General features: G+C 41.0%; 1 protein-coding gene across 1 annotated transcript in view; it reads right to left on the reverse strand.

The window, feature by feature from the left end:
- LOC139222976 (sodium/calcium exchanger 1-like) overlaps positions 1-8455 on the reverse strand; it is a 43587-nt gene extending 35132 nt beyond the window's left edge. The window contains exons 1-9 of the mRNA XM_070854898.1: positions 8272-8455; positions 6943-7082; positions 6401-6553; positions 6080-6307; positions 5557-5973; positions 3448-3558; positions 3191-3343; positions 1066-1162; positions 679-870 (exon numbers count right to left, since the gene is read on the reverse strand). Coding sequence (XP_070710999.1) covers positions 679-870; positions 1066-1162; positions 3191-3343; positions 3448-3558; positions 5557-5973; positions 6080-6307; positions 6401-6553; positions 6943-7082; positions 8272-8452 — 1672 coding nt within the window. The 5' untranslated portion in view covers positions 8453-8455. The remainder of the gene's footprint in view (positions 1-678; positions 871-1065; positions 1163-3190; positions 3344-3447; positions 3559-5556; positions 5974-6079; positions 6308-6400; positions 6554-6942; positions 7083-8271) is intronic.
- Between the last annotated feature and the right edge of the window lie 2185 nt (positions 8456-10640).

Below are 10640 nucleotides of genomic sequence, written 5' to 3' on the forward strand. Positions count from 1 at the left end.
CATAGTTTCAAATGATTAAAAACAAGTACTGCACATCTACTTTTTTCACTTTGTCTGTTTTGCATGTTTCATCTTGTGCAGAAGGAGACAAACTGACAAACTGAAAGTAAAATTCATTTTTGTTTAATTCTGAGTGTGCGTTTTGACTGGTAGTAGCAATATCACCATGTAAAAGTGCTGGTTAAAGTCCTGCCAAATTTCACTATGTATTTGCAACAAAAACTACTTAAAATTTCACAAGTAAAAGTACTCATTAGGAAGCAAAACTTTTAGAGACTCTTTATAGGTTTATCTGTAATTTTTTTCTGTAAAGTAACTGGTTACTAAAATTGTCAGATAAATGTAGTGGAGTAAAAAGTACTCTGTTGCTTTGACTTTAGTGTGCTGAGGTTACAGCATGAACTGTTGCTGTTTTCACAGTCTGGTCATTTGAAACTGTTACCGATACAGCATGATGGGTCCAAATGTTGTAAAGCCTTTCTATAAAGGTTTGTTGATGAGGGAAAGAAATTGCCAGGTGTTAATGTTAGCAGGCTATACATTATGATGCTTCAGTCTGTAAAACATAAACATACTATGGAGGCACACAAGAAAAACTGAAATATGTCCAAAAACTGTTCTCTACCAGAAGAACTGTAAGCTGTTATGGCTGCTAAATTATTCAGGAGTTCCTGTTACCTGCGTGATCGTCATCGTAGATGGTCACTGTGGCTGTGTGATTGTCACCCAGCACGGCTTTGGGGGTGACGCTGGCTTCCAGCGGGGCGGTGCCGATCTCAGGATTACCAACCACTCGAGGGTTACTGAGGTGGACGTAGAAATACTCATCCTCCTCAAAGATGTCGTCATCAATCACTCCGACTGTGATCTCTGGTGAAAGCGTTTTAGGATTTTGGTCAGTCTTCATGTACAATAATATCAAATCTTAAAATCCCAATTTTAGTGGAGTCCAGCAGAAAAAGCTGCCTCAGGGGCCTCAGATGACCTTTGCTATTTGAGCCTCAGATTCAGTGACATGTTTTTTGAAAATATGTCAGAAATGATTGCTGTCATTGTTATTTTTACCTTTGAGGGTCTCTCCTGGCTTGAACAGCAGCGTTCCCTCAGCAAACTCATAATCTGAACCTGCGTTTGCTGTACCGTCCTCTGTGCGGTAATCCACCTGGGGGAGATAGGAACACAGAGAGATGGGACACCGGGTGAGACGAGGGGGAGAGAGAGAGAGAGAGAGAGAAAAGAGCCGTCAAAGATGAAACAGAAGTGAACAGTTACGAAAAGGGCAGATAAACACAAAAGAAGGGGGGGGACACAAAGAACAGGGAAGAGGAGGGAGACAGAGGAGAGGCATTTGGGGAGATGAGAACACAGGGTGAGAAAAAACAAGAGAAACAGCTTCATTAAACTGAGCCCTCTGGTCAGATACAGCCTGATAATGAAGACTTTGAAGATAGAACAACAAAACTTTCCCTGAATCGCCTCCTTTCCCTCCGTCCTCTCTCCATCTGCCCTCTTTATTAACCCTCTCCACCCCATAGAGAGGCTCACAAACTTACCCACATTGCTTATATCAAGATAACAATGATTGAATTCTGTCACTTGTTATACAAACAATTAATAATTCAAAATAATCAGTGGCTGTTTGCAGGCAGAGCAGAATCAGTGACTCAGTGTTGGCACTGGTGGTGTAGTCATTCTCTTTGCTCTGCTCTATTTTTAGTTCATGATGAAACTTATTTTTGACTGCTTCCATTACACCAGCTGGTATTGGACCACTGTATACTGACAATTAATAATATTTCATATGTTTAGACATGTGGAGAGCTGCTTTTGAAATTTTAGACTTATGATAAAAATGTGAGAAATCATCAAAACTATAAATTGATGAGTTGCCTTTGGTTGTGTTTTAGCCAATAGTATTTCTTGGCTTTAAGGCCCATAGGCCCAATAGGTACAAGTTAACTATATAACACTTTGCAGCCTTCAATGTGATACATTATTTATTTATCATTATTCTCATTTGAACATTGGAGTGCAACTGCTAGGAGTAAAGTTTCTTATGGTATGGATGGTATAGCAGGAATTTGGTTTATATTTATCTCACTTATAGCTATTGAGGCAAACTTAAAGCTCCTTTAATCTATATTTTATATTGTTTTTGTTTTTATTCGAAAGGCTTGAATGATGTGAATGTGAAACATGAATGTGTCGCTTATACTGATGAATGAATGAACCACGTAACTTCAATCTCTTCAATCGTCATTTTGCTCATTGTTTTGGTTTCCCAGCCTGCAGCGTTGCTACTTTGGTCCACAACTATTATCGGGGTTGTTTTCAGACACAGCAAGCAGCTGTTTTCAACCAAAGAAAGCTCTAAAAAGCCACTTTCACAACCTGCTCAGCCCCAAAAAGTGAAACAGACTAGTTAGCCACTTCTTTTGCATACTCAGAAAGCTGATTGTTGTCTCAGATTGTGCCATCAAGTACCAGTAGCCTCATTGAGAAACCCTGTTTGGTTAAGCTAAGTCTTTCTTTGCCTCTAAAGTCTGAAGAGCCTGTGTGTGGAATAAATAGGCCACTTCACTTAACACAATCCTCCTTCAGAAGTGGGCAGACTGAGGCCATGCCATCCGCATACATCTACAGACAATGTTGCATCATAGTTTTCATTTGTACACAAAGAGAAGAATAGAGCAGACACAGCCTTCTAAAGCCCCTGTAGTGCCAGCGAGCAAATCAGATATCATTTCACTGACACAGATTCTTTGTGGAAAACTTGAAAGAAAATCTCTTATTCAGAGTATCAGACCAGCGTAAAGCCCTGTATCAATGAGCCTGTACAAAAAGGATATGTGTTTTCTTGGAGTTACAACCTGAGCTGAAATCTGAAAATCTGCAGAAGAAAGTGTTAAGCGTCATGTCTCCCAGGTCTCTTCTATATTCTTCTATCACCCACTTCTATCCCTTTAACAGCATCTGACCAGAGAAGAGATCAAGGATGCTCAAAGTCTGTTAAGTGTAAGATCAGGTGAAGAGAAATTGCCAAAGATGTCAGTGAAATCAGTTCAGAGTAGATTTGTTTTCTCTGGTCTCTGCTTTCATCTGCCTGAGAGTCTTTTAGCTTCTCTCCCTCACACACACACTTTTACATACACACTATTCTTGTGAACAATGCACATACACGCAAACACACCTTGGCAGTGACTCCAGGGTCTCCTCCATGTCTGGCAACGGTCAGTTTCAAGGAGCCACAGTTTTCAAAGCACTGGTACAAAGGGGGTTCAAACTCTATCCTGATGGTGTGCGGGTCGTCCTCCTGGGCCTGGGTCTCATGGCTGCTCACCACCTGGAAAAAACAGGTCTGTGTCAGGCGCGGTGTGGTCTTTGTTTTTGTTTTTTTAGCTGTTTAGCAGGTGGAGTGGTAATGAGGGAAGATTATGTGTGTCTCACCTTGCGAGCCTGGTCGGCGGCGTGCTTCTTGAGGATGTTGCCGGCTCCGATCATCATCCTGGTTGCCTGGATACGGTAAAACGCTCGGCTCTTCTGCTGCTGCATCAGGACCTGATCAACAAAAAACTATCAATTAACAAACGTGGTGTATTCAATTCATCATGTTAATGTGTTACTTCATTGGGTTCTCCACATTAGTCCTTTTGTAAAAGCTCTCACTTTTTATAGCAGCAATTTAAATGTTAAACAGTGAATCCTTCTTGGGAAATTCTTCTTGCACAAGACTAGTTGGTGGCTCTCTTAGCTGCAAACTTTACATCTAATGAGCCTTATCAATCTCAAAGTAATGATTTTAATAACAATGTATGAGGGAATAGCAATTTAATATCCTAACGATCCAGCAAATCGGAAATGAACAATATAACCACTGTAGATCATTAGATTAAATGTGGCCTCAGAGCAGAGACCACTGCGATTAATATAAATTTAAGGGAAGAAAATCCTTATAAACTCTATCTTTCTAAGGAGGGACCGAATTAGTAATTGTTAGTAAAGTTAAAAACCGAAAGTTGGTTTAACTTAACGAGAGTCCGAGGGGACCACTTTTTTTCATTTTTCTATGCACTGATTCATTATTACCACAACAATGCTAATCTATGCAGTGGGGTTTAATCTCCAGAGCAGCTGTCATTCTTATTTCCAGCACAGGGCTGCGGGAGTAGCCGCGGGGGGAGGAAAGACTGAATGCAAACAAACATCTGGGATTTGCCCAGTGCACCTTGGGGTGCCAAACTACCAAACTCCTTTCCTTCCCTCCTTTGCTGCCTAAAAAAAGAACAAGAAATGACTTGGAGAGGAGGCAAGGGAAGGACAACTGGGGAAGCAGAAAAAGGAGGAGCAGCAGAGACTTGGACAGCTTCTACAGTTCGGCATTAAAGGGTGAAATGTGTGCAGCGGATAAAACAGAGGAATCCTTAATGTGCCAGTTTGATGATTCATAAAATAAACTTTTTCTAAATTTGAAGCAAGTGCAAGTACATTTTTCAACAAAGGTGGTGCATGTCTGACAGCTATCTAGTAGCAGCTCCTTTCTTCTTAACTGGGATGAGAACAGATTAACCAACTAGTCGATTAATCTCTGCGTTGACAGTTGGAACTAAACTAATGCCAAATTTAACCAAAAGTTAAATTTAGTTTAAATTGTCTAATGTTCATGTAACTTACCGGGCAAAAAATCTCCTGGATGGAAGAGGGGTTGAATGTTACAGTTCTGTCAATCAAGCCAACCGACACTTTCATCTCTGCAGACTAGCGGTTTAATTAACTCATAACATTACATAAGGAGTGTCCAAAAAAGCTCTATTTACTCTGTCTATGTGTTTATGCGTGGGAGAGAAACTAAACGGGCTGTCTGACACTCAGCCAACAGTTTAATTAACTTGCTTATAACTTTGTTTGTATTATATAGTGCGTATGCATAGTTGGATTTTCATTTACTGAAAATAAATGTGTGTTAGAAGAGATAAATGAAGAGGTTAATTTTAATCAAATTTCCTAAGGAGGTTATGCAATGAATAGCTCTGGAAATGCAAATTAATTTGTTAAACAGCTTAGAAGTTGCTCAGGAACATTTTTGCTCTTTTCAGCTGCGTGCTGCCTTTCTTGTTTTCACCTGAAACACCTTGTTCACAAGTGAATGTGTCGCTGCGTCATCTCAGACACATGAAATGTGATGCATGATGTTTTCTACTGTTTACATTTTGTTAATAAAAACATCTTTAGCTCAGAAATTGTATAAAAGAACAAAATTTTGAGGAACAAAGTCACGATGGAGTGAAGACAGAACAAAAGAAGAATGACTGCAGCTTCTTTGGTCATGCTTCCCCATCAAGACCTCAAATATCAGCAGCTGACTAACATCCAATCATATTCATACATGTGGACACAACATTTCAACTTTTTTTTTTTTTTATTGTTGACTAAAAGTTAATGTAAAATATATGTTAAAGGAATTAAAGCGTGTTCTTTAATTGTCAAAGTAGTACTTAGAAATATATGCAGATATAAATGAACTAACATAGCTAATGTGTGTATATGTACACTCCTAACCTGATAGTTAGCCATCTCAATCAGCTGCTCCATGTCTTTATCTGGGTGCCTCTGCTTCAGGTCCTTAAGCGTCCTTGCCATGTCCCTTCTGGCCTCATCCTCTTCATCCTTGGCTCCTCCCTCCTCCATCATCCCTCCGTCCATCCCGCTGTGACAGTTCAACGCCATCTGTCCATCCAGCTCCAGCATGTCCATCTTGGTGAACCCCCCCGGACCCAGCGCTCCTCCACCTCCTCCTCCATCCATGCCTCCTATCCCTCCATCCGCCCCTCCCTCGGTCTCAATGATGATGCCACGGTTCTTGTCGGTGCGGTAACGCTTGCGTACGTACTTGTAGAAGAGGAGGCGACGATCGGCCACCCAGGCCTGGACTACGCAGAGGGGGAAGAAGAGGAAGGTCAGCACCGCCTCCCATACCTAAAGGAGAAAAGACACAGAGTTAACAAACCTAACATCTTCATCTTTCCTTCCCTTCCTTTCCAAACTTTCCTCCTTAACAGCTTTCATTTCTGTCCATCCTCACCTCCACCTCTCCGGGGGAAAACACACTCAGAATCAGGTAGAGCCAGATGTAGGCAAAGATGCTCCAAGCCGCCGTGACGAAGAACACGCGAAGGTGTTTGATTTTGCGCGTCTCTCCATCAGGAACCACGTACACACACAGGGCGATGATGACGAACATGTTGAAGGCAGCACTGCCCACGATTGTGCTGGGACCCAGAGAGCCAGCCTCAAAACCGTGACCACACACCTATAGGTGTGGTAAAAATCAGATTACCGTGTTCCCATTACATTGTGCATCACTTAATCTAATGCGTAACCACCTGGCTCATATTGTACTCACCTCAATAACAGACAGCAGTATTTCGGGGGCACTAGAACCCAAGGCCATCAGAGTGAGATTAGAGACAGTCTCATTCCAGATCCTGACCGTGGCTGTGGTGGTCTCACCGTTTGGCCTCTTTATAGTGATTTCCTTCTCCTGGGAGGTTATGACCTGGAAAGGAGAGGAGAGGATTAGTGGGCATGAACAGGAAATAAAATACAAGGAAAGGAAAGAAAAAGCAAGGAGAGGGAAGGGAAAAAAGTAGAGAAAGGTAAAGAGAAGGCACCGAAAGTAAAGGAAAGGCAAGTGTAGGGGAGGAAAAGAAATAAAAGTGAAGGGAAAGTAAAGGATGACAGAAGAAGCACCAATATCATTTTTGTCTGTGTGTGTCTTACAAAGATACCAGACAGTCAAACATTTGTCATATTTAAAAGCATCTATTGTTTTTCTCCAAAGTGATGATAACGGGTGATAACCAACATTAACACTAAATGTAACTACATTAATCTACTATAATGTCATCTCAACAGTAAGTGTGTGGTTATTCCTGTATGGCCTACCTCTATAGAAGACATGAATCGGTCCGCGATAATGCTCATGCCCAGGAACATATAGATGAGTGCTACGAAGTAAACAATGGCCCGTGCCACTTTGTCCCCTACAGACGGGTTCTGAGGATTCCACACGGGCAATACCACTCCTGAAAGGTACAAAAAAAGTTGTGCAAAATTTTGCAGCTAAGCATCACAAGAAAGACGTAGCTGCAACAATCACTAATCTTTTGTATAGTATGGAAAAGCTCAGTGGACGCAAAACCTGAATAAGCATTATGATAAGTGGGAGATTTTCCATATGGCCCCATTTGTTGCACTGAAACTTATTGAAGTGGATCAATGCACTCCAGTTTAGGGCAGTGAAGTGACATTATCAGCTGATAAGTCACCAGTGGTAGGTTTTTTGCTCAGGAGAAACTGTCTCTTTTGTGTGCTTTTACTGATGTGGGTGTATTATGAATATTCAGTATTCAGTGTTAACTAGTGAATTAGCCAGCAAATCACTTTCCCGTTATTTGCAGAGCCTCTGGACCTATTGAACAGAACAAGCTGGCAAAATATGCTGCAGATATAGCTGGAGGCTATTCCATTTTAGTCTTTAGACATTAGTCTAAGAATAAGAATGTCCCAAATGAGAAATATACAATAAACCCTGTGTGGAGTTAAGCTGTGGAGTAATTACTAAGTATAAAACTATATAATATTGTAAAGAAAAAAATTATAGTTTAAAAGATTATAGTGAGTCACCATGAGAACTACTTCATAGAGCTTTAGCTGATCCCCCCAGCATACCAAATGGCTGAAAATAAATTTGGTATAGTCTATTTTTTTCTGTAAAACCACTGTTTTAGACATCCTGGCTGGATATTAACACTGAGTAAAATCAGAAATGAATTAAATCAGTTAAGTCATTGATTGTAATGTGCTAATTATAACATAAACATAGTAACTGATCATACATTTCATGCTTAATTACTGTTTCTTATAAAAGAGAAAAAAATATTCTATTGAATAAGCCACTTGAAATGAAATACTGTAAAACAGGCAACAGTTTCCCCTTTAATTTAAATTACTGTGTGTTATGTTTTTGTCTGTAATCTGTTGGGTATCAAAGATGAACTTTGCTAAAGGGACAGTTCATTATGCTCAGCTGTGATAGAGGTTCCTAATATCTGTGGCTAACATGGCTGGTACATGGATAACGAAAACACAGGCTTAACACTTTCAACAAGCTGCACTTTCTGTAAGGGTTAAGTACAGAGATCTATCCTATGTAAACATGTTAATCCCCCTCCATGTTAAACTGCCGTGTTCTCACAGACAAGACTGACCAACCTTCCTGACAGGGGTCTCCACTGGCTGAGCAGTTTTTCTCAGCTGAACCCGCGTGGACCGATCCAGGACATGACAGGACCAGAAGGAAGGAAAGGAGTAGGAAGAGGAGGGATGAGGAGATGCGGGAGGGGCAGGGGGAGGTGGGGGAGGATGGAGACACAGACATGGCTGCTGGAGCCATTTCTGCCGAAGGCTGCCGGGACTTCAGTGGACTCTACACAGTTCTAATGGGTCGGCGCGGTGTGGAATGACGTCCAAATCCTTTAAGTAGAAAGAGAGACAGAAGGAGAGTCGTTATTCAACCTGTCAGTCACACAGCTTAGTGAACCCTCTCATCAACTATTCTGTAGGCTTTAATTATATTTACAGTACAAACACCCTCTGCTGCTTTTAAATCAGCGAAAGAGCCTTTAATTAAAGCATGTAGCAAGTGGTAAAACTTAAAGTTTACGGCAGAAGGTGAGGAAAAGCATCCCCAGCTAATGTGACCTGTCAGCAAAGCCCTATCTGTGACTGCAAAGTGAATGAAATCAAATAAAAAAAGCAACAAAAAGCAATAATGAAAGGCCGTTGAATAAAAGCAATGATACACTTATGGCCAACATGTGCAATAAAGTTAAAATAATAAAGTCTGTAGAAGTAGTAGCCGAGATACTCAGAAGCCCAGATGAAAAAAATCAATCACCTTTTGTTTTTAATCTGGACTGTGGAAGAGTCAGAAGGAGCCTCTTTTCTAGCTGGACCACAGAGCAGATATGAGTCTATTTGTACTGTCGTACTGTTCAGAACTTTAGGATTGGTTTTAATTTAAACTCCCAGAGCACTATAGGGCTATAAAATGGCCCATACAAGGCAAGCTTTATGCCAGGCCTTCCATCCCTTAAATGTGAACAGACATCTTGAAATGAATTATAACATATTACCAATATAATAATGTACCCGGGTTCTAACACAAAGGCAAAAGTTTGGTTTTATAGTTCAGGGAAGAGAACATTGAAGCTAAGTGGAGTCGACTCTCACAGCCAGACCAATCACTATGAATTCCAGTGGTGGTAAGTTTTAACAGCAGATAAAATATATAAAAATATCCACAGAATCTTCCCAGACCATGTCTACAGTGCACTCCACTTCTCAGCTGTGTATTCAAATGCTCACCATGTCCCACATATTCATAATGTCGACAAAATTTGATGAATTCATTGCTGCTTGATGATGCTTTTGAAAACACACTATTCAGTGGAAAAGGCACCAGGCTCCATTAACCAAATCATCAAGTTTAAGTTTGGTTAAAGCTGCACCGTTCATATTCTTACATGAACAACGGGACAAATGATTATGTCTAATATATAGTAATAATAATAGTAATAATATAGTGGTCGCTTTTATCGACACACTCACAGAGAAGCAGCTCAGCTCCTTGACTCTACAGACTTTTCAGCCCATAGGTTTGGTTTTAGGCCAACAACTTTAATTTTTGATTCAGTTCCACTGCTCTCATCTGTGACATTTCCAGCCACAAACAGTTAGCTGTTTTCAGGGAAAAAGCTCTGATAAACCCAATGTACACTACCTACCCAGAGAGTGTTGTGCATGAATGCACCAAAAGAGCGCAGTGATTGAACCTGTTCATGTTTTTGGTGAACGGTGAACTGAGCGAATCTTTGCAGCTAATTGCAGAGAGATAACGACAGCTCACACACCAATGGCATGGCTAGTGCAACTGTCAGTTCAGAAGCAGCGACCGGTAGTGCTGAAGCCAGTTCTTTCCCAACAGAAAAAACGGTCGAATTTTTATGCTGACGTCCTAACATCAGCCACAATGACAGACAAATATGAAACAACACATCGAGATGAAGCAATCAACCAGGCTTGGAAAATATCTGTGACTGAATGATGATTACAAAAAAGAACTAATGAAGGGTGAGACCACAGGCCGACAGCCGCAAAGTTCCTCCGCTCACATGAAACTCACAGCAAGTTGTAAAGGACCATTTGACTGCATTTCCCAACAAGTAGCCAGACCTGTACTAGACTACATTGTAGAGCATCTTCAGCCTTTGAGTCTGAAAATAAAACGGAGGAAATAAACGCCAAATAGCACAACTTGCGCAAAAAGTGGTCATAAATGTGTTTTCAGCTTGTTGTGCTGCCTTCAAGTGCCCTGAAAAATCCATTCATGCATGTTTATGTCAGAATATAAAAATACAGTTGGGGCTGATGTCTCTGTCTTTCAAGTGCTGCCTGTGAGGCGTAGCTTAGGGCGAAAAACCTCCACAGTCTCTCTGCTTCTCTGCTGAAGTTTTTGGTGTAAGTGCGCGGTGAAGGCCCCCCATTCCCAAGTGGAAACACTGGCCGTGAATCAACTCTTT

The sequence above is a fragment of the Pempheris klunzingeri genome, chromosome 23 (assembly GCF_042242105.1).
Source record: "Pempheris klunzingeri isolate RE-2024b chromosome 23, fPemKlu1.hap1, whole genome shotgun sequence".
Taxonomy (NCBI): Eukaryota; Metazoa; Chordata; class Actinopteri; order Acropomatiformes; family Pempheridae; genus Pempheris; species Pempheris klunzingeri.